The 24,211-nt window shown below is 41.0% G+C and overlaps 1 protein-coding gene across 3 annotated transcripts in view; it reads right to left on the minus strand.

Moving 5' to 3' along the window:
• Positions 1-1,012: 1,012 nt before the first annotated feature.
• The window catches only part of robo3 (roundabout, axon guidance receptor, homolog 3 (Drosophila)), an 83,223-nt gene continuing 60,024 nt past the window's right edge, over positions 1,013-24,211 (minus strand). For 2 of the 3 annotated variants that reach the window (XM_046410839.1, XM_046410837.1), the window contains 18 exons: positions 20,871-20,952; positions 19,703-19,871; positions 16,797-16,963; positions 16,580-16,701; positions 16,217-16,433; positions 15,483-15,607; positions 14,823-15,006; positions 13,887-14,135; positions 13,523-13,562; positions 13,179-13,318; positions 12,700-12,981; positions 10,395-10,542; positions 9,678-9,896; positions 8,950-9,149; positions 8,589-8,696; positions 7,658-7,807; positions 6,914-7,056; positions 1,013-1,827 (listed from right to left, as the gene is read on the minus strand). In XM_046410839.1, coding sequence (XP_046266795.1) covers positions 1,816-1,827; positions 6,914-7,056; positions 7,658-7,807; positions 8,589-8,696; positions 8,950-9,149; positions 9,678-9,896; positions 10,395-10,542; positions 12,700-12,981; positions 13,179-13,318; positions 13,523-13,562; positions 13,887-14,135; positions 14,823-15,006; positions 15,483-15,607; positions 16,217-16,433; positions 16,580-16,701; positions 16,797-16,963; positions 19,703-19,871; positions 20,871-20,952 — 2,757 coding nt within the window. In that variant the 3' untranslated portion in view covers positions 1,013-1,815. The remainder of the gene's footprint in view (positions 1,828-6,913; positions 7,057-7,657; positions 7,808-8,588; positions 8,697-8,949; positions 9,150-9,677; positions 9,897-10,394; positions 10,543-12,699; positions 12,982-13,178; positions 13,319-13,522; positions 13,563-13,886; positions 14,136-14,822; positions 15,007-15,482; positions 15,608-16,216; positions 16,434-16,579; positions 16,702-16,796; positions 16,964-19,702; positions 19,872-20,870; positions 20,953-24,211) is intronic. The other variant, XM_046410838.1, reaches the window with a different exon arrangement.

Below are 24,211 nucleotides of genomic sequence, written 5' to 3' on the forward strand. Positions count from 1 at the left end.
CAGCCCAGCACATCATTGGGTTGGAGCTCCCTAACCTCAACTCAGTGTACACCAATAGACAGCAGCATATTCATGGACATTACACACTCAAGAAACTCAGTGTTCAAACCAATGTCGTAAGGAAAACGGTTCAAAACAATAAGAGCCAACACCAACAGAATGAGGAACAGCTTTTACCCCAGAGCTGTGGCCTCCCATCACACCCCTCCTACTTGTCTGGACACACGTCAGATCCCACAATCTATGAACATGTACATACGCAAATATCAGACTCCCACCCCCAAACACCCACAGACAGCCTGTAGATGCACATGTGCACATTGTGCTGAACTACTTCAGCTGTTATACAAGTACACAGAGAAAACAATTTGCGCACACAGTGATTTTGCATTGATAGACTTCTTATAGTTCTACCTCGCACATGTAAATCTTTAAAAAATGTAAAATTTTGCTGCTACACTGACTCTTTTATTTTCTATATTTTATTTTTATTTTTTCACATGTACACTTAAATTTGTGTCTATATCTTGTATGGAGAGAAGCCACACAGAATTTCAGGGTACTTAGTATGATAGTATAATGGCAATAAAGCTTATTCTGATTCTGATTCTGATTAGAATTCCCAGCCCCAGCAGTATGGTGTGCAGCAGTTCTGTGTATGATTTGTCCAACTGGTGTTGCCATACCCCACTGACTGACTGCTGTGGGTACAAGCAATGTCAAACACTTTCAAATGCATTAAAGAGTGGTCAACTACAATATAATATACAATGTAAATTTAGGATATATCATTTTCTTTTGTGTTAGTTTTTGAAAAATATTACGACAATGGTAACTTCATAAATGGTTAGGCTATGGTCATGCAGTCTTATGTTAAATCCCAGTCAGAACTTAAGGTGGTAATGGTGTAATGCTGTAACAGCATCCTTGCCTGATAATGTAGCGTAACAGACATGAATACACAGTTTGGTAACACTTCCTGAAGGCTGCTCCAAAGAAATTAGTGAAAAGCTTGGATCAGCAAATGTATTTTATTGTACATTTACAAAACAACAAGAGTACAAAAAAGTCAGTCCACAGACATTTCTTTCGTTTCTTTTGGAAGGAGTATATGCACAACTCCTGCAAAGAGTCCCTCAGACAAAAAGGGGGGGGTGTGGGGGGTGGGGGTTACAATCAAACTTTTCTAAAGCCTGTCTGCTGGCACACTGGAACCAAAGGAAACATAGGAAAGAGTGACATTCTCAGTGGAGCACATGGGTTCAGGGATCTCAGTGGAAGAAGCATCCTTCCGGGAGCAAGAACCCGCTCGTTTTGGCTTTTCTGACCGCCTCTTTCAACCAGCAAACACACTTTGTGCTTCATATTTTCTGTTGTTTTGCCATCACAACAAGAGAGTGCAACAGTAGTTTAATGCTTTTCCAAAAAAGTATACATTTTGACAAAAAGGTTGGCACATTCAAGAAGACATGAGTTTTTTTTTAATAATAACAGACTTTTTACATTGTTTTTTTTTTTTAACCTCATAAATACAATATATGTCTCTTTCCCTGTATCCAGAGCCCACAAAAGAACAGTACAGACACAGGTATTTACAAATCAAGGGAGAGGAGTGAACTTGATAGCTCATAAATAATCATAGCAATACCAAAAACATGATGTAAAGTCCGTGTTCTTTCTTTCACAGCAGTGACACAAAGTCTGATGTCCTGAAACCCAAAAACTTTGTCCTCTTGTCCAGCTCATTGTGTCCACGGTGGGAAGATGGTAGGTGATGGAGGCATTGAAGGTTCACTGACAGAGTCACTGGTGTCCTTATCTCATTTCCTGAGAAGAGACAAATATTTCGACATTTCATTTTATTTCATATCATTTTAAACCCCATCTATTTCACGAGAACACAGCTTGATTTTGATATCAGCTCCATACACTCATGTACTAAAGTTTTTGCACCACCTTGTTCAGCTCTTTGTTCAGGCCTTGAAAATGAATGCCTTGCTCAGGGGCACATGAATGGTAGGGAGAAAGCATTATTCAATCCTTGATCAATATTGCTTCTGATTCTATTTCCACAGTCTGGCCATAACTGAGATTGTTACTATACTTTACTATACGGTGCTTACAATACTTACTATACTTGAGAGAAAATGGAAGAGACATGAGACCAGACTGCACTAGAGGTCCATTCTCCTCATGGTTTAGTATCACAATTCATCATCAGTTTAGTCACAGCTGTCAAGAATTTTGTCAAGAATGGGTCAGTTTAGTCAAGGCTGCTCTGTAGCCAGGGGTGAACACTTCAGTCTGCAGCATCAGCTATCCATGAGGATGCCGCAACATTTTCTAGTCATGTGATTTAACTTCTGCTACACACAGGACATATCAAACCGAAAAGGTAGCAGTGATAGTTTGTAAGTCTCATGAATATGCATATCCCCTGTGGCGAATTTCATTGTGTTGTCATTTCTGTTAACATGAGAAAAATAACATTTCAGACAGAAGAGATAAACATATGAAGAACGATGGAGAGCAAGATGTTTAAGACTTGAATGCCTGATGGAAAAAACCTTAGCGTCTGTTTTCTGAAGTCTAAACGGGTTGTCAAGTCTGTGTTCTTTTTTTCTCCTAGATCTAATTGGTCAATGCGTAACCAAGTGTTAAAGGCATCAGTTGTGCATGAGCAGTGTTTGGTATAGTGATGTTGTCCTCTTGAGTCTAACTTTAAGTCAAGTGTGTGTATCTCTTCATTCAAGTCTGTCTAATGCCTGTAATTCCACATTTAATATCCTTTTTCTGTATGGAAATGTACTGAGTCCCCAGCATCAGAGCTGACGTATCAGACCGAAGGACAGCAACACCCTCCACCTCCTCCCCCCATCCACGCCTTCTAGACTGACCGCCTGGGTTAAAGGGCAAAGATAGCAGTCAGCAACACCGCAGGAAGAAGGAGTAACCTAACCCAGGCTTCCTGTGGAAACACCTCAGACTTTATTGCAGATTAAGAGGTCATGCTTTCATGTCCCAGGCAAGGCGTGAAAAGGCCAGTATGGGTCATTTAGGGGGACTGAGGTGTTCCTTAGGGCTCCACAGGGGGGTGACCAGAGAGGCACGAGATACAAGGGAGTTCTGTGTGTCTGTGTGTTGACAGCAAGTGAAAAAAAGAGCAACTGTGTGTGCGTGTCACTTATACAAGTGGCTTTGCTACATTCCCATGTCAGATGTGTGTTAAGGTCACCACGAACTGACCCCTGACAGGGCCATCCTTTCTCTTTCGCCATACACTGACGGTTTTATGGTGACAACTCAGGTTACAGCATTAAACTTAACAACTACAACACTAAGACAGCATCAAAGCTGCTATGCTGTCCGTTTCTCAGAAATCTCTGCTTATGTTGACTGACTCCATTCAATCTCATTTTCTCTTTAAGAACATTCTAAGGCATTAATTATGACTTGTTTGAGTGTTCCTATACAGACAATTTCAGTCAATATTAATTGTTACAGCATACCACGCTCCTGGTCCATACCAAACTGTATCTGAATTCTAAGAGTTTTTATCAAGTCCTTGAAACAAATGAAGTAATTATTGTGGGTGATTTTAATATAAGGCTATTGTTGACAATGACAACAATAGCCTTTGTACAGCATTTATCTCTTTATTAGACTTAATTGACTTCTGTCAGTGTGTACATAAATCCATTCACTGTTCTGACATGTGGCACTGAAATTGAACAGTTAAATAGTTTTTCGATGAAATCCTCTTTTATCTGACCACCACCGTTTAGTAACTTTTGAATTTCGATTACCTGACTACAAACCACTAGGAAAAATTCCTACACTAGAGGTCTACCCTATAGTGCTGTGGCAAAATTTAGTGATACAGTGATACATCAGCATTTACTTCAGTACCATATCTCAGTATAACCGAACACTCCGATGCAAAGGATGAACCTCATGCTAACTATAGTCCCTCTCAAACTGATCTTTTTGTGGACAGTGCTGCAAACTCACTGAGGACAACACTTGACTTTATTAGCCCCCTAAAAAAGAAAATCATTAAGCAAAATAGATTAGTACCATGGTACAATTCTGAGATCTGCAAATTAAAGCAAAAGGCACAAAAAATAAGCCTTGTATTCCTGTAACCCCTTAGTAGTAATGATTTTATTACCTTCTTTTTTTAATGATTTTACTCATTAGAGACAAAATTCATCACCTCCTGACCTCAACTGGTACTGACCTACCTTCAAACACAGACGTCTTGGAAACAGCTTTAGGACCACATAATTATCTAGACTGCTTTTCTCCCATTGACCTTCACCAACTAAACTCACTGAACTAAACCACCAGAAACATGCCTCTTAGACCGCACCCCAACTAAGCTGCTCAAAGACGTTTTACCCCTGCTTAGCACTTCCCTTCTAGATATGATAAATCTGTCTCTAATAACAGGCTATGTACCACAGGCCTTTAAAGTAGCTGTAGTCAAACCTGTCCTTAAAAAGCCTACTCTGGATTCAGAGGTTTTGGGCAACTATAGACTGATATCTAACCTTCCTTTTCTCTCTAAGATTCTTGAGAAAGCAGTCAATAATCAACTATGTGACTTTCTACATAATAATGGTTTATTTGAGGATTTAGAGTTCATTGCATCACAGAGACGGCATGAGTCAAAGTCACGAATGACCTTCACTTACGTAAGACAAGGATCTCGTCTCTGCACTCGCACAGTATTGTTAGACCTTAGTGCTGCATCTGATACTATTGACCATTATATTTCATTAGACAGATTGGAACACTTAATTGGCATTCAAGGAACTGCATTAAGCTGGTTTCACACTTATTTATCAGATCAGGGGGGGCTCTCCCATGATGCACTGAGCATCTCTCTCCTCCTCTAATTCTCCTTATGCGTCACGAACTTGACTTCTTCCTCTGAGTCTACCACTACCATTATCATTATTATTATTGTTGTTTTTTTATCGTTCCAGTACTCTGTTATTATTGCTGTTGCTACGTGTCTCTGTCTCTGTGTGGCCTCTCTCTCTCTCTCTCTCTCTCTCTCTCTCTCTCTCTCTCTCTCTTTTTCACAACCCAGTCGGTCAAGGCAAATGGCTTCCCCCGTAGAGCTGGGGTCTGCTCCGAGGTTTCTGCCTTATAAAGGGCTGTTTTTCCTCGCCACTGTCGGCAAGTGCTTGCTCAAGGTTTTCTTTTGGTCTCTCCTTAATAAAAATTAAATTATAGAGTTTGGCCTAGACCTGCCTCTGTTGGAAAGTGTCAGGAGACAACTTTTGTTGTGATTTGGCGCTATATAAATAAACTGAATTGAATTGAACTGTACTCCACTGGTCTTTCATTTGCGACATTAGTTTAGCAGCTACTCTGCAGTTACTTCACAAACGTCACAAATTTAGATTCTATACACAGAACAAATACTGAAAACTAAAAATTGTAGTTTTATTACATGATGGCCAGATTGTGTTAAATCAGACATTTTTCCGTATTGAGCTCTGTCATTTTTGACATTTCAAGTGCATTTTTCTAATAATGTTTATGTACATTCACTTATCAAGCATATCCAATGCAGGGCATTCAATTCAGTATTTTTTGAGTGTGGTATTACTATTTTTAACCAATAAATAAATCAAATAATGGTGACAAGTCATTATTTTGCTGTATTGCTATGGAAAATGACTGGATAACTATGGATGAACATCAAGAACAATGAGAATAATTGTAATTGTAATGTTTATATCTTTGTAATATCTTGTAATTGTAATATTATGAATATTGTGAAATAGCAAAACAAATAATAATAATAATAATAATAATATAAAAGCTTAAATATAAAAGAAAAAAATTTATGTTTATTTTTAAAATGGCAATAGCATTTTTTTTCAATTCAGTATCTAATTTACTTTTTTCCATTTTCTTTCTTTTTTCTTTTCCTTTTATTTTTTAACAAAACATTTAATATTGGCCTGGTTATTGTTAGAAGAAGTAAAATGCATTTTATCATTTAACCTTTTAATTGAATTGAATTCTGGCTAAGCTTATCCTTCATAAGAATCCATCCTATCCAACAGTTCGTTTTTTTTCTGTACATGACCAATACAGGGTACTGTCTACAGATGGACTGCACTTTTTATATTTATATTTTCTGCTTTAACTGGAAAAGCTGTAAAGCGCTTACCCCTCATTCCCCCTGTCAAAGGGACCAGACAACCATGTGATTAGTGGACAACCTGCTTTGTTTACACAGTCACACAGTTGTGTAAAGTGATTCTGACCTTACAGAACTATTCTTTCTATCAGGTACTACACGTCTGCCTTCCTACAGTAATGTTGAGGGACATTTAAAACACCGCTTGTGAGTGTTGCCTCACTCGCACGAAATCCCTGCAGAGCTTCCTATTCATCTGGCACAGCTTGTTCTGCCATAACAGATACAAGCTGGTCGCAAGGGAGCCTGCAGGGGGTGCATTTAAAGGAGCACTCCCACAGCGAGGCACGGCCTCAGAAGTGCACACCAGAGAGAACAGTGCAAGTGCACGCTTAACATTGTTCCTTACTGTAAAGCCTATCTTGAGTAGATGGTAATGGTAGATCTGTATGTATGAGCCCGACATCATATTCGTGAGCATGTGTGTGTGGGCAACAAGGGAATGGAGGAACTCTTTTCATGCACTTGCATGAAAAGAATTTCATGCACATTATGTGTGTTTTATGAAGCGCAAGTAATGATATGTAGATAAACCCAAACCACATGAACCCCTTCACGGCTGGAATATTCTTTGCTCCCGCACTCATAAATATCTAAAAGCATCAATTATTAAAATCATTTGAGGTGAAAAGAGAATGTTTTTTCTTGTATAAAGTGCAAATTATAAAATCATTAGCAGTTGTATCTTACCTCATTGTGTTTTCTGGCCGAGTGGAGCCCTCGGGAGCCCGTGGAGCCTCTGGATGAGGAGCTTCCTGTGGTTGAGCAGTTACTCGATATCTGACTCCTGGAAAGGTAACCAGCCTTACCGCTGTACGCCATCATCTCATCATCTGATCAGGCAGGGATGAAGGAAACGAAATTAGGGTAACAGTGAGGGTCTTTTGGTTAGTGCAGTTTCTTAATGGCAAAATGAAGGTTAATTTAGATAGAAGATATATCTACAGGGGAAATTACAGTTTAAAGCTTGAAACACCCCAAATATTTCCTTCAATTTGTCCATAATTCTGTTGGTATGGTGATTAACTGCAATTGTTTTCTACAGAGAAGGCGGATCTGAAATCAAAATGCAAAAAAAGCTTCCATTGTCTTCCACGGGTGGCATTCATGTTAATTCCTGTGTTTTCTGGGCCACTATTTGTGTTTTCGTGTATGATCACTGACTTGAGACGTGTACTGGCTATGCCACAGCTGCATGTTATACATGTTATCATTAATAAGGAATGGTGTAACATGGGAGGAGAAAATACTGCAGTGCAGAAGAAGGACATGACTCAGCATAAATGTGGAAAAGGCTACATCTGAGCATTGTTATATCAATGTACAAATTTAACTCTCATAGAGTGAAATATTTCAGGAGGAACATACTCTCTGTGCTAAATTTGATTCTGCAGATCTACATTCAGATCTACAATCTGCAAAACTTTGTCTTACTGTCGGTTTGTCTTTGTCCCGAGCCTTTCCGTTGGTGACTGCTGCTACCGTATTCGCTCCTCTCCAGGGAGGACATAGCGCTGTTCACCACGTTGCTGGCCTCTGTGCACCTGTTGTCTTCTGGGGGCGGCTCTGGTGGCGGGGGAAGGTCTAAACAGAAAGAAGTGTAGGGAAAAGCATGCGTGAAGAGAACCTGAGTTTAGAACATACATTTGCTGCCTTTTTCAGGCGATGGATTTAAAATAATTTTAGTGGCGTGTCTCTATTACACGATAGCTTAATACTGCTTTAAAAAAGAAGGAGAGCATTTTGTTTTTGTTATTCTGTACATAATTGAGAGACCATAATTCAGTGTCTTTTTCTTTTAGAAAACAGAGATAAATTTAAAGTTGATTTTCAGCTTGTTAAAATGAGGATTCTTATTGCCATATGCTGTTGATGTGGCTTCAAGGTTGGAAAAGAATGGGTGGATATCTGTAAACATATGGTGTGTGCAGACAAAACAGAGTCTGTATGTAAAGATTACAAGTCAAATCCATGTATATAATCAGCAACACTAGCCTCACATCTTGCCTACCAGAGTTGTAGATATTCAATCACAGATGGCGCTGCAAAATATCTGTGTGTATGTGCTGGATTACTGGAGTCATTTATTCACTGACAATGCCCTGACAAGCAATTCATTTTCTTTTTTTTGCAATACGGCTGCATATTTGCATTAGAGCTGCATATTCAGCTGCATTTGACATCCCAAAACAGTATCATGTTTATGCAAAACGATACCTTCATTTGTAAAAATGAATCGTTCCCTGCATGTTCAATCACATTTACTGAATTGGAGAAAATGTCATTACTCAAAATAGAAATGCAGACTTTATTGTTCTCTAATGCTGACCTGAACTTACTTGGATCCAAAAAGAAACCCACTCACCTCCTTGCATATCTCTCCTGTAGGCCGAACTCTTTGACACCTTTTTTTTCACTCGGGATTTTTGGTTGGGAGGAGTGCATGCATCTGCTGGAGATGAGCGACTGTGCACTGTTTAGGGGAAGTGAAAACACTACAGTCACAAATTGTTTTTCTCCATACTGAACCGACATGGAGGATTTAATGTATTCATGAATGTGGATTATTTAAATCACAAACAGTAAGCCAGCAAAGGTCAAGAGAATGCACGCATAACTGTTCAGCAATCATGATCTGGTTTGCTAATGTGCCTTTGTGTGTGTGTGTGTGTGTTACATGCAGGCTTGTATGTGTGAGTGCAATGATCCAATGCCGATCACTTTACCGGGTGTAGTTGCGCTGACGTTGTCTTCATTCAGAGCTGGCCCCTGGCTGTGCAGGCAGCGATGGGCAGGACTTTGGCACTGCAGCGTGCCAGCCTCTGATGAGCCGTGATGCTGTTGGCCAGAGAGGTTGGAGTTGGACTGGGTGAGCTGTGGGCTTGGTGCCTGGGGAACTGGCACTAGACCGCAGGGTAACCTTCTGCTATGGGAAGTAAGGGCAACATGTTACTGGAGAGAATAAATCAGTGAAACAGGAGGATAAATCTTTGGTTGGGAGTGAGGTTCACGAAAAAGGTAAAAGTCGGTTGTATGTTTTTTTATGCTCCATTTAGTCATAAATTATGAAAGAGAGCATATGTAGAACTAAAAGGCAGTAGTAAAGTTTCTAACATGAACCCTAAGCTACTGGTCATACCAGAGCAAGTAAAGCTGTAGCAGCAAATCCCCTGAGCACAGTATCCTTATTTATTCATTGCTTCATTGTACTGTAGCATTCACAAAAACATCCTTCTGCTAACTGGGCAGTAAACAGTGAAAAGTAAAGTCTCAATTCAGAATTACATTACTTTCATTCCACAAAGCAGAGCGGAGGTTTGCAATCAGTTAGGCAGATGCAATGTGTCTGTTCATGCAAAGAGGTCAGGGTCATGAGCTATTGTAGACATAAACAGTGGATTCAAACATGAACACAACCATTAGGTGCTAGTTAGTACCGAGCCAGTACACATACCGTGACAGCTGCTGGCTGTCCAGTTGGTTGAGGCGAGTGAGGTCGTGGGGGGCTCGGGGCTCCTCATGAGGCGATGGGGTGAGTGTAGCGGTCGACTGATGACTGTAGGAGGTGGCCGGAGAGGAGGCGTCATTCCTCTGCAGGGGAGAGGGCCCATCCTCGCAGCCTTCCATCAGATAGGTCCTCTCCGGAAGGGGGGGACACCACTCCTCATCCGTGCTTCAAAGACAAAAAAGAGTGTTGCAGCTAGATGATACATTGAAAGAGATGTAGCTGGATCTTATCTTTAAATGTTTTTAAACAATATTGAGGGGCAACCTGTTGTCTCACAGCTGCCTTGAATCCCAGCTAGCTATGAGGCTATTTAAAGCCTGTTCTTTCAGGCTTGATTCGAGTTAGAGGGCCTTGCTGGTGGCAAAACTGCAGGAGGTTAAAGTTCCACTTGGGTGGGATAGCATGATACTGAGCAATCGTTTGCTCTGAGGATGCAGACTGCATCTGATAAGGAGGAACACATCTAATTTTGTTGTAAGGGTATCGAAAACAGCTAAATCACTAAAGCAATTGACCACGACCAAGGTAATTCAGTTGTTAAAGCCAGAGGCATAAGAGCAACGTTAGCATTGACACTTAATGCGCCTGTAAGAGGTGACAAGTCTAAATGATGATGTTGCAGTCCAATATTAATTTAAAGAAAATAGTGGGAGTCTGACTCACCCTAAGTCCATATCGTCATGCTCTGGGGGCTGGTCATCCTGCTCACACTGTTCCACCTCTCCAATGGGGGGAGGTGGAGGCAATGCCTCCATCCAGGTCAGAGATGGTGTCTTAACAGCCTTACCCATCGTCTTCTGCTTGGGCTTACCTATCAGACAGAGAGAGAAACACACTGATTCACTTGGGGAGGATAGACTGAGCTCACTGATTGTGATCTGACACATGTCCCATCAGGCCCGTGGCTGACAGACATGAATATGCATGTTAGAGTAGGGCGCAATGGGGCAGCAAAAAGAGATTTTTAAAATAACTATTTTCATTTGAACATTTCAAAAACGTTCTCCCTTCCTGTGTGTGTCACTAATGCCAAGTCTAGTCAATTTATTCATCGCATGCAATGAATGATTATTTTCATTTTCCATTATTCTGCTGATCAAGATTATTATCATTTTGTTTATAATGTCAAAAATTAAAAAAAAAATTCTCATCATAATTTCCCTGAGCCCAATATGATGTCTTCAGACATCTTTTTTTCCTCTCCACTCAGCAGTTCCAAAACCTAAAGTGTCTTTATTTACTATCATAAATGACAAAAAAGAAGCAAATTCTTTCATTAAAGAGGTTGGAACCAGCAAATGTACAACATGTTTGCTTTAAAAATGACTGAAATGATCAGTTGATTGTCAGTATAGTTTTTTTGATCAATGAATTGACTAATTGTTGCATAAAGTACATTGAAAAATTGCCAATGTAGAAAGTTAGATAACCGGATAAAGATAGTAGTAAAGAAAGCTTGTAGAAAAAATTGAAAACAAATGAAAATTATATATTAATTATAATATTACAATATCTTGTCATTATTTTCACAATGACTAAGTTTAGATTTTGGTCTAACAAATTTTGTAACAATCCAACAATCAAAACCTTAAAATATTCAATTTCATACTAAACAACACAAAAAAGTAGGAAATGGGCAATTATCAGTATTTTTGCTTGAAATAACTATCACAATGGCTGTTGATTAATTTTTGGACAAGTCACTTGATTGATTAGTTATTTCATCTTTGATGAAAATAATTAGAAATAAATGAAAAAATACCACGGAATAATAGAAAGAATATGAGGAATCATAATATCATAATAACTCTTCAGAAGCTAAAAGCTAAAGAAAAAAGATCTTTGATGACATCGTCATAGTCTGGAAGCAGAGCTGGAAAATGCTCAATCACTCATTGTGATGATTCCTCCATTATGGAAGCTCCTGCCAAACTGCTGGATGTGTTTAATATTATACAGATTCTGCTTTCACAACTAAAGCTGGCTTTAAATGCTGACAAAATGAAGGTGATGCATTTGCTCAAATGCTAAGAAGAAGCCTGAGGACACTGTGGATATTATTACTGCTCAAAGAAAGAATTCAGAAGTTTTTTCCAGTTTTAAATATCTTTCCTTCCTTTTAAACCTCATGCTGAAAATCACATTAAAAGCTGAGAGAGAAAGTATGAGATCGAAGTTATTGCAGAAGTAAGTCCTGCTCCTCCTTTGAGGCCAGAAGGAGACAAGTCTCTGCTATTTTTTTTTCTTTGCTACCAGTTCTTGATTTCAAAGATGTGTTGTAAATGAATGCATCTGCACATCACTTGTTAGATACTGTATATCAAAGTGCAGTGGGACATAACACAAGCTGGAAAGCCCTCACTCATCATTGTAATGTCTACACCACAGCTGGGTGATCACCTCTGACCATTTGTATGCTCAGTCACTGGTAGCTGTAAGCTCCCTTCCAACAAATGTATGCACTCTGACACAGAGATCTGACTGTAGTTACAGTCTGAGATTGCAAAAATTGCCTGTTCCAAGTGCATGGACCGAATAAGGAAAGAAATCTTCCCAGTGCCCTGTTCCCCTCTCTTAGAAAAGATTTGAAACTGAGGAACCTGGTGTGTCTGCCTGATTTTAAAGCAAAGTACAATGGCGAATGAATTGGCTGGTGCTTGTCTATGTCTGTGGATATTTTAAGTAATGTTAGATTTTAATGTATATTTTCTTGTTGTTTTTTTGAGATGCCTGGAGCTTCTGAATACTGCCTCTTAGCCAGGCCTCTCTTGAAAAAGAGATCATTGATCTCAATGAGACTGACCGGGTTAAAAATGGGTTAAATTAGAACAATAACAAACAACAAAAAATAAATAAAGAAATGAACAGCCTGTGCTGGGCTGATTCTGTCGGTAAGCTTTCGGTAAGCAATAAGATCTGTGATGATGAACAAAGGGAGAAAAGGTCAAATTCCAGGTGCTATCCTCACTGTTGCAGCGGTCCGGCTGGGCGTACTGAGCTCCAGAAGGCCCTGGCTGGGTGATCCAGTGTCCATCATCCTGCTGCTCACCGCTGTGGGCTGGTGCCTGCGTCTGGTTGGTGAAAGGCATGATGGAGGTGGAAGCATAGGGGGTGGTGGAGGCATGCTGGGCATAGGTGAAACTGTGCAGGTCCTCGCTGGTGGCGTCAATGGTGCTGTAGATGGGACCTTCAGTGGAGCCACTGATGCTGTACTTCTCTGTCTGATTCAGGTAGTTGGAGATACCAGCTTCTACGAAGGGATGGAGATGATATTTAGCAACAGTTTTCTTGCTTTGTAAGGAGCCTATTCAGTCTGCATGCCTTTTTACCATGGTCCATTATGCTTTAACTTAATAAGAAAATCTGCCACAAGAATAGAAAACAGACAGGTTCATGTACGGCATCTACTGAACTCTAAGTAACCTGTCTGTTTAAGCAGCATCCTACCATTGTAGTATCTCTCAGCTGTGTTGTGACTGGTGGTGCAGCAGTTGACAGGCTCTTTACCACTGTGGACCAGGTTGGTGGTGGGCCAAGAGTCTGCCAGCCATGGGTAGTTGCCCATGTTGCCTCCCAGCACGCCAGGCCTACAGAGACATTCTGGCATTAATTTAAAACATGGTGGGACACAGTACAACAGCAATGACTGTCCAGATGGAAATACAAAGACCAGCAAAGAAAAAGCTGCATGGATAGACAGCGAGAATCATTTACAGATATCAGCCTAGTCTATTGGTGACACAGAATGCAGATGCATAGTGGAATATAAACGTAGGACAACATTTCCTTACCTTCCATTGAGTCCTGATCCCTCTCCATGCGGGAAACCAACTGCAGAACACAAGGACAAAGACTGAGTGATGAGGAGGGGTAAACTGACTCATGGGTGTTCCTTTTTTGTGGCCTACTTATTCAGGTTGTTTGTATTATGCAAAATCAGCTGTTCTGATTTCCAGAGAAATGTTTTCAATTCCAGAAAGTTTCATGTATCTGCATATAAATACTGTATTTCAAGTCAAATGTATTTAAATGTGAAATGCCTTAAGATACAGTCTGAATGCCACTTCAGGTACGTTTTGTGACTTTCAATATATCAGACAGCAGACAAAGAGAGCCTGACAACACTTCATGTCACATCTCAGCCATCCATCTGACCTGCTGGTGTGTATGCAAAGGAGGCAGTGTAGTGGCTCAGCTCCTTCCTTTTCTTGCGCCGGCAGTAGATCCAGACGCTAAAGCCCATGAGGATAACCCAGCAGGCTCCGCCGATACCTGCAATGAAAGCAGGCTGCTTGACCACATCGGTGATCTGCTCAGCCAGGCTCACGCTGCTTTCCTCACCGCTATCGCTGGTGCCACCGCCGCCTCCGCCGCCTGGCATGGAGGGCTGTTCAGCTGGCAGCTCTGGAAGAAGAAAATGGGAGGGAGAGGAGCAAGGAAGAAGAAGACAATGTAAAACTGAAGATCATTTTTATCACTTTCTTTGCTGACACAGTTTATTTTTCCAGTTTATTTCATATTGTATAACTTTAACGTCTTTATGATAAACTGTACAATATATAAATCTGAACCATATAAATACAGTAACCCTTATAATCGGTGAATGTGTCTAAAAAAGTTGAGAAATGATGATGGGACAGACAGGGTATAACCAAAAGAGTCTACAGTACAGCAGTGGTTTGAGCATCAGCATGGCATGGCAAATTAAGTTTTGACCAGATGATAGTGTTAAATGGAAAGTGAAAATCATCAAGATTCATCCTCTGGGCACCATGAATGTTGGTCTCAGTTTCCATGGCAACTCATCCAATAGTTGAGCATCTTTGCTTAAAACCAAAACTGTCAAACTCATGGAGGCGCTAAAAGAAAAGTGAGAGGGTCACAAATGTCCTTATGTGTTAAAAATAAAATTTCTTGGCACTCAGTCTAATAGTTATTGAGATATTTCAATCTGAAACAAAGAGGTGGACCTTCAAACATGTAGGCACAGACGTGACTAAAACTACAAAAATAAATCAATAAACACTGTGACATCAGGGTTATGGCTGCAGAAAATGTCTGTCTCTGGTGTTTCTGACACTTTGGACTCACTGATGAGGACAGACACCGGCTGACTGCGAGTGCCAATGCCAGCGCTGGTCACCGCCGCAACCTCCACCTGGTAGAGCACGCCAGACATCAGCCCTTTCAGCACTGTGGACAAAGTGTTTCCATCCACCGTCTTGTTGATGTAGTAGCGTGTCTGGTTGTCGCCACCACTGCCCACACACCAAACCTTGGTGGGATACACAGAGTTGGAAATGGATTTGTTACACTGATCCTTTTATCCACCATGGATACTTGACAGTCTATATTCCCCAGCTGTATTTGCCTTACTAATGAAACTGAATTAACTATAGGCTGCAATATTCGATCAGTTCAAAATGACATCAAAGCATAGTGAGATATTCCCTAAGTTAAATGAAAAATAGTCACTGAGTTTGACAACAATCAGTGTGCTGTAGTTGAAGTCGTTTCTTCTGATGAGGAATCACACCTTTTAAATAAAATATTAGGATCATCTTTTTGAGACAGAACTGCCCTTTGGTGCTGTTAAACTCTTTTGTGACTAGTATGTATTTATTTAAGGAAGCCTCATTATTCCTAACATTTTGTACACCGACTGCACGTTTTGTGTGTATGAAAGATGTGGAAATATGCAATATGTGGGAATATGTGCTGCACAGTGTATGACTTGGCCAAGGTGTTTACCCTGTACTCCTGGATGATGCCATTCTGCATCCGGCTGGGTGGAGGCTCCCAGGAGACGCTGATGCTGGAGCTGTTGCTTAGCTTCACTGTTGCCACTGTAACAGCTCTGGGCGGGGCACTGGGGACTGTGAGAGATGGGGGACAGCAATTGTGTCATTTCATCAACATCCTTATAGTGAGCACAGTGAATGAAATAATTATTAACAAGTGAGAAGAAAACATTTAAACGGCAAAAACCAAATTGCTCAAGGCAATAAAAGTGGGGACATATAAAACACAAGCCAAGAAACATGAAAGTGAGCTGTAGCAGGAGGGGAAATGAAGTTTTTAAAAGTTAATAATGTTTTTTTTTTCGCCTGCCTAAGCTACTCAGGCAGGTCGATCCAGAGTCTATAAGCGCTGATGGCAAAAAAGTCTGCTCCCTTGTTTTTAATCTAGAGTTTACATCAACCAATATAAAGTTGCTGTGGACCTCAGGCTGCAAGAATTGCCTTATGAGGAAGCTGAATTTAATGAAAATAGGGATCAATATAAATGAACCCAAATTGCGGAGGATATAAAATTAACCCCAAAATGAGATAACATTACCGAGATTCATGTGGTGTCAGATAGGCTAATGAGCAGCCATTTTTAAGGTCCTGCAATGTCAAAGAAAACTTAGCCTGGTTTTTAAAGAGGCTTTCTTTAAATCTTTTCTGATACAGACATGTTTCAGAAATCACAAGATTTAATACCTTCTTCTGGGGTTCGAACCAGTAAAGTTCGGCTGTCCTTGCCCTGGAATTCATCGAAATAGGCACGGATCTTTATCTCATACTCAGTCCCTTTGAGCAGACTGGTGAGCACAGTGCTGCGTTCAGAGGGGGAGTTGATGTCCTGGAGGAGCCAGGTTCCCCCGCTGGGTCGGTAAAAGAGACGGTAGCCCTGGACAAACTGAGACTGACGGTCAACCTTGAAGAATTGAGGCGGACATGGGGGTAATTAGAAAAAGATGAACCAGATGGATATAAAAAAGAAAAAAAAACCTCCATTTCCAATGTGAAAGCCTAAAGCGCTTCCTCCCTATATAAAACAAAGCCCCTTAAAGAGCCACTCACAGTCCAGGAAACCCGGATAGAAGATGTCGTTAACGTGACAGGATCTTGCAGCTGCACGGCCACCTCTCCCAGCTCCCTCTGCACCTGCCTGTGGTCCACTCCCTGACCTGTAGGACTCACATCTGAAGGAAAAACACATATTTACTCCTCCTTAGAGTGCTGCTGCCAATGCATGAACACAGTAGCGTTTTATTTAGTGAAAGAGGTGCAGACAGACCTTGTGTTCTGACAGGTTCGGAGATGGGGCTCGGGTCACTCAGACCGTAGGCATTGACAGCTCGCACAATGAACAAGTAGATGGTGTTGGGAAGAAGGCTGGTGATTGTGTGTGTTTCCATCTTGACCATGTCAGCTACGGTCTGCCATGTGCTGCCTGCAGATTGACTACGAAAGGATAGAAGGAAAAATAAAAACAACACGTTTCGACAACAGGTCTACGACAGCACAGCCAGGTTCTGGTATAGGTCATTCTGATTTGTTGCCTGGGACAGTACTGTAGGTCATATGTCATATAAGCAGGTGAGGTGTGACTTGATTTTAAGTAAGGCTGTAACTGCAGGTTATCATGCAACTTCATTCATTATGAATGAATGAATTGTTATTTTCTCAAATTACTGAGACCAAAGTAAAACCTTCACATTGTCAAGTGTAAGTAAGGGACCTCAGATGTTTACATCACTTAAAGCTGACGTCAGGCAAATCAACAAGAGTGAGACTGATTTTGAATATATCCAACTGGAAGAATTCCACCACCTCCTTTCAGGCCTTCTCCGAAACACATAAACAAAGAGTTCCTAACTACACAATGTCATGTAAATCTGCATCACTAAAGGCGAAACACAATCTGTCTCTCTGTAAGTTTTATTCAAGCACTTGCAAGTGGGCCCAGAGATCTCCACAGCAAAGGAGCAAAGAAAATCCGTCACAGAAAATAGGATGTGGGAGTGGGGCGGGTCTGTCAACCCAGTCAGCTGCTTGCACGCACTCCTCAAAGTTTAGCTGCCTGTCGCTACCTCACCCTGACTGCAGATTCCCATCTAAATGCAGGGTTTAGAGGAACAAAATGAGCCTGTAACATCTACTGTCTCATGTCTCCAACACATAGCAACAGAGTACAGGACGGAGATCAGGCAGTTTAAAATACTTTGTCACTGCTCACTGCAGTGGTTGTGTGCTTTGTGTTGACGTTACTGTACAGCCATCAAGTTAACATGTTAGTATAGGGGAAATCTGGCTACACTTTTCTCTAACATTTGTGTGTGATTAGCTCATTACTAGTTTAAGAAATATGTAGGTAGGTAGGTAGGTATATGTAATATAGGTAGAGTGCACCTGTAGGCAGGTACATACGCACTCAGGCAGGTAGGCTGATGAAAGAACTGGATGACTTTATTACAGGCCTGCCACAACCACAGATACTGGATTTTTTTCTTGTGTTTTGTCAGAACATTTCATTTATTGATTTCTGCTGGGATGTTGAGATATTTTCTGCAAATATAACAAAATCACTTTTAAAATAACTCACCAACACAAGCTTTATGTAAATGTCGGCTACATTCCACCACTTAAGGATTACATGCAAAAGGCTTGTGTTTGCACTTGATTCATACTGCACTGAGGAGTGTTTTGCAATGCTGATTTGATGTGCTGCTACACAATTAAACAATGCATGAGAAGATCTCCAGGCAATAGCAGGATCTATTTTTGGCTTTGTCTAATATTTCTTATCTGGTAAACAATAGCAGATGTGAGCAAAGTCACTCAGTTCAGAGAAGTTTGTACTTAGAAGAAGATTTCCAAATGATACATTTTTCTGTCCTGATGAATAATGTAACGAGGCTTGTAAGAAGACACAGCTGCCAACAGGAAATGAGGGCATGTCTTCGCCTTGTGACACCCCCCCAGATGCATTATCCCATCACCCTTCAACCCTGTCCCCCCCATCTCTCCCTTTTTCTCTGCAAATTTACTGTTGACTTGGCAGAGCCGCAGTCACAAAGACCTCCCCAACCATTTGTTTGACACTTTTAGATTTTCCCCAAGGGTATTGTGGGTGTTTGTGGTGAACTAGCTTGAGTGCTGAACATGCACAGTTAGACCAAAGAGCAAAACGACTCATTAACACTCATCTTTTGCGTGTGAGTAGCCCTGTGCCAGCGCTAGATTCAAGGTAACTTTGCGCATGAGATGCTCAGAGGGACTTCACACACTCACACACAAGGCTATGGCCCCAAAAAAGAGAAGAAATTAATTCAGTTTCATCAGAAGAAAAGGAAAGTCTGGATTCATACATTAAATCAACACTAATACACACTTTATATGTACACACACAAGCTCCAATCTTTGCTCCTCCGTGTGCTCCTTCAAACAAACCTGAGCACCTCAGGCAAAGAAATGTTATTGCAAACATCCCAGTGCTCCCCTCCAGCTGCTTTATAAAGAATCAGCTTGCGTTACTCAGAAACGCTCTGCCATGGGCCACGGTGGGCGTCTGGATCTGATTAAGCTCTGTTGGTGCACCCTTCTTCATCGAATTGGAAGGACACATTTTCCCATAACGCTGCCTCTCTTCATCTGCAGGCCTCCTTCCATCCGTGGAGCCAAACGTCCCACAAGCTAAATCTACTTTGTCCTTAATTAATCCAAGTTGGACTTCCTCTCAAGTGGCAGTACCTGAAGGCTTCTGCAGAGGTGTATTCAGGTTCATGTCTCGATTAGCCATGACAAACCAGAAAGACCTGTCTGTCACTAGGGACTATCTGCATGTGTTAGAGCATAGTCAAAGCTCTTTGGCATGTTTTCATTACTTATTTCATCCACTGACCAAATTAGTTTGTAAAACTTGAAAGGAAATGGTGCATTCCTTGTATTCTATTCCCTAAATTGTTCTGTTTTTCACTGATTTGAGTTTTACTGTCCTAAAATGAAAAGGTTTTCCGTTTGCCAATACTTTTCCTTAAAATTGTAAGAGGAATACTGAAGTACTGAAAAAGCACACAGGTACAGCAGGCCTTGACTGAGTAATGTAATCTCATTTTTCATGTTCCAATACCAGGTAAAAACAGGAGAAAGTGTGTCCATTGTGTTGTTGCTCCTCCCTTAGATATAGTTTAGGAAACTCACCTAAAGGCCTCGATGATGTAGGAGGTGACGGCAGCTCCCCCCTCATGGGCGTTGGGTTGCCAGGTCAGAGAGACGCTGTTCTTGGACACGTCTGTGACTATGGGTTTATGTGGTGGTCCCGGCAACTGGAAGGGCTCGGCGGCCTGGGCTAGTGATGAGTCGGCACTTTCTGGGCGGTGACGGAAGAGGAGGAAACAAAGATGTAGGCAGGAAGGATGAGAGAGAGGAAGAAAGAGAAATAAAATCAGAGATGGTGCACAATCGGGTAAGCTCCAACATCCGCCTTTAGCGTTGCCGTTTCACAATGTCCTCCGTGTAATCCTGTTAATACTGTTGCATCACCATCGCTACAGGCTGAGTTCCTCACTTCTAACAGACTAGACAATTTAGCTTTTCACCACAACTACTAGATCTTAATTAAGCATTCAGATGCTAACAGTCAAATAACAAAGTAAGGTGTCATCAGATCAGCTTGTTATGTTGTTACTCCTTCATTAAATGCCACTAATGAAATTACTACATCTTGAAATATTTTATGTGCAAAAGCCTGATGGGTTGTGGAGAATAAAAAGAAAGAAAGGCTGTAGCCTGACTAAGCACTGTGATTCAGTTGTGCTTTGAGCTGCAGCGGCACTGATGATATCTCACCATCGCAACCCGAACGAGGCCATGTTTTAACCTTTATTTATACCAAGAAAAAAAGCCTGTTCTACTTAACATCATGCTTCATATTCATGAACTTAACGGACATTTATATTTGTGGTCTGCTCCATAACAGCCTCAGGACCATCAGTGGTTAAGTGTTTTAATTAAAATCAGCTAGTAGAGAGATTAAACGGTCACAAGGAACACTATCTCATTAGTTAGGCTTTCTACAGAAGGACCCCACATTAAGAATTACTTCTCGGTGTGTACATTTTTTAATCTGCATTCACACTTTAATCTATGAGTGATAATTTATACTGTTAATTAAAACAGTAAAATTTTTTTGCAAAAGTTGCACAAATTAATAATAGAGCAGGAAAAGAATGTTTTTAGGCACTTCTATTTTCAGCTGAAATTAAAGGGCTTTATTTTTTTATTTACACCATGTTTCTCTGTGTTGTTAGAAGTTGCCACTTCATAGAGCTCTATTTGCATTCATTTAAATCACACAGAGACAATTTACCTTTGACTGTGAGCACTCCACTCCAACTTGTCTCTCCACTGGAACTGGAAGCCAGGCAGGTGTAAACCCCAGAGTCTGTTTCCTGGCAACAGAAAAATGTGTATCATTAGTTAAGTGTGTGTGTGTGTGTGTGTGTGTGTGTGTGAGCTTGCGTGCGAGTGAGTGAGATGGTGATACTCTGTTAATGCACCCATTACCAGTGATTGAGACTAAATGTCATATCTCTCAAACCAGAATGTTTGTACTCAGAATACTGAGCAGGGGGAAGTTGGCGTGGTTGAAAAGCTGGCAGAACACAGAGCTTTTATTCACACAAAGCTGACCAAGTGACTCTTTACACTTTCACATCAAAGTAAGATAAGCTTTTTGGTATCAGTATAAAGCATCCTGTAATTCCCATTGGTGCTGATATGTCTAAAAGGCACATCTGTAAGTCTGTCAGTGGCCTTCACCTTCTCTCCTTCTGTATTTTCTGCACGGTTATAGCATCACAATGAGGTCATGAAAGACTCTTCTCACCTCTGCAGGCATGGAAAAAAAAGTATTCAAGATAGAAACTAAGCACGTATTGCTGACAATAGCGACAGAATCACTGATGCACGGAATGATATAATAACATAAAGATGAAAATTTAGTCCTTTGACAGGTGAACTTTAGAGGCACATGGGGCCTCATGATAATGCAAATAGATTTAATTTGCATGGCTTGGAAGTGAAGAGACATCATGAATTCTGATAGATCCCCCCCCCTGCCCCGATTAGATTTAAATTTCATTAAATTAGACCGAGATTATAAGTAACGCCAATACATTGTGTGTGTTTATCTAAATGTGTTTATCAGTATTCCTTCATAGGAAAAGGAAAATTGTTTTCTCTTGGTCGCCTGTTATTGTTAATTGATATAATTATTTGCATTTTCATTAAGCATACCTTAATGTAAGATCTGCTTTAATTAACTGCTTCTACTTTGGACATCTTGTCAACTGCAGTTCTATAAATTTTTTTCATAAATGTTATATTCTCAGCGGACCTATTTGAAGTCAAAGCTTTAGTCAAGCCGGTGGCTTTTATGTTGCTCTCTGATTGCTACACGGCAAAGGAGGAGAGTTAAAGGAAGGATCAAAGGACAGAATTTTAATGACCAGCTAGAGGTCTAGAAATTTCTGAGGAGCCAGTCTTTATACTCAACAGCTATTTAGCATTCTGGACAGGCTATGAGCAGATGTAATTAAGAGGTGTGTGATAAATGTGCCTGTGTGTGTGTGTGTGTGTGTGTGTGCACATGTGAATGCTGGCTATTAAATTTTTGGGGAGGCAAGCCAAGAGCTAGACAGGCTGTGAAATTGCTTACAACAGAGGGAGATTTTGGGGGTCTCTGCACTGGGGATCTGTCAATGTGACAGTGAGGGAGCAACTACTCGCCTCTGAATAGATTTTGTGGCTTCAACTTTATTGCTCCAGGTTGTTCTTTTTTGTCTTTCTTTGTTTCCGTCTCTGTCTCTACCTTTTGTTTCTGAATCATTTTTAGTTCTGAGGGAGCGTTCAGAAAGACAAGGGCACTTGGGGGAAAAAAAACGGAGCCCCCTCATTCATTTGAATGGGTGCTGACGATGAACGCTTCAGCAAAAAGGCTGAACCCAGCTCGACTTTTGCTGCTACGCAGTGAACTGTCATCAAGGCACTTCAGTAGCCAATCAGTGATGTGTAAGCTCTTATTCCCAGCATTACCTACAAAATAAAGGCCATGATGGCTCTGCAATAGCAAGAATTTGGCAGTGTGATATGTATATCATGATACAGAGGTTCAATACATTGTGATATACTGTGACAAAGGAAGCAAGACGATATATTGTTTCATAGGCCCGTGTTCTTTGTGTTTGCACGAGTGATACATGTTCACTTCTTCCTGTCTCAGCTGATGCTGTCACATAGGATGGAAGAGTTAAAAACTGTCAAACCCCTTTGCATTTTTTGGCAGCAAAGGACTGTTTTCATTATGATGACTCACACACAGAGAAATTACCAATGTACCAGCAAATGTATTTAAATATATATGTTGGGAAATATATTTAACATGCTCGGTAGGCCTCAAAAACACACATAATGTGGTTTGGTGAGAAACTGAATGTGGATATAACTGTGTTCAATGACGAGAAAACTCCACAGAATACTTTTAACACCAGTACTTTCATGGTGCATTAAGATGCATAACTGCCGTAGTGCACATTAAGAGACAGTAGAAAAAGATTTTCTGGTTTTAAAGGCTAGGCAAATGTTTTATGAGGTGTGTATGTAATAAGGAATGTGTTTTGGCAAGAAATTAGTCAAAACAAAAACACATTTGTTTAAAATACAAACTCCACAAAGTTGGTGTAAAACTATATCAATTATAGTGACAGTGTCAGATACTTTGGCTCCACTTTCAGCACATGGTGAGGGAAATGGACTGTTTGTATTTTAATGTTAAGTGCACCTGTGAGAGCTGCCGGCTCTCTAAAGTGTTCTCCTGTTGCACTTTGTGTGTGTGATTGCCCAGGTGTGTGTGTGGGAGTGTTACAGAGAATTTTAATTGGTTTTTCATCTGTTTTGCTACACGATGTTTCAGTCTTCTGCAGTTCATCATTTCACATGCAGAGCCAATCCACCACAACAACAATCGGGCTTCCCTTATTCACCCATTCTGCGAACATTGTCCACATTATTCCCATTGAAAACCTTATACATTATGCAGAGGATGTGCAAGGCAGAGCCTATCATGACAAATGCCTTGCTGAGCGGCGTGTACATACTCAGCCATTCTCCTTTCCTGCATCTGGGCCAACTCATCAGTAATGCTGACAGAGGAATTACTCAAGCCTAAGTGGCTTGTCACAGCGTCCTGCAGGACATGGGACAGGTGACTCGCCATCGTATACAACATCCCTCGCCGCCCCTCCTCGCTTTCTATAGGCACTGACCTTGAGCTGACCTGTGGGCCGGCTGATGGTGTGTCTGTCTGAGTGGGTAAAAAGCGGGTCCCCAGATGGTGGTGTTTGATCGGTGGATGGGGAATCGGAGCGGAGGGCGGGTGGGGTAAACAGCCGAGACACCTGACTATTAATCAAGGCCAGCAGCTCTGGGCACTGCGCAAAACAGATTGCTGAAAAATGGATGAGGCGAGAGGAAAGGAGGAGAACGGGTGGGAGGGTGGCAGGAGAGAGGAGCTCCAAACTTAAAGAGGGAATCTCAGAATATCTGTCCTGCAAATCATCAGCTAGTCATACAGAGTAATGTGATCTTTGGCGAATTTTTGTCTCCTTTGTGCTAACTACCCGGTTAGCACGAGAGACTGCACAATAGCAC

Source organism: Scatophagus argus, chromosome 14, assembly GCF_020382885.2.
Source record: "Scatophagus argus isolate fScaArg1 chromosome 14, fScaArg1.pri, whole genome shotgun sequence".
In the NCBI taxonomy this organism is placed as follows: Eukaryota; Metazoa; Chordata; class Actinopteri; family Scatophagidae; genus Scatophagus; species Scatophagus argus.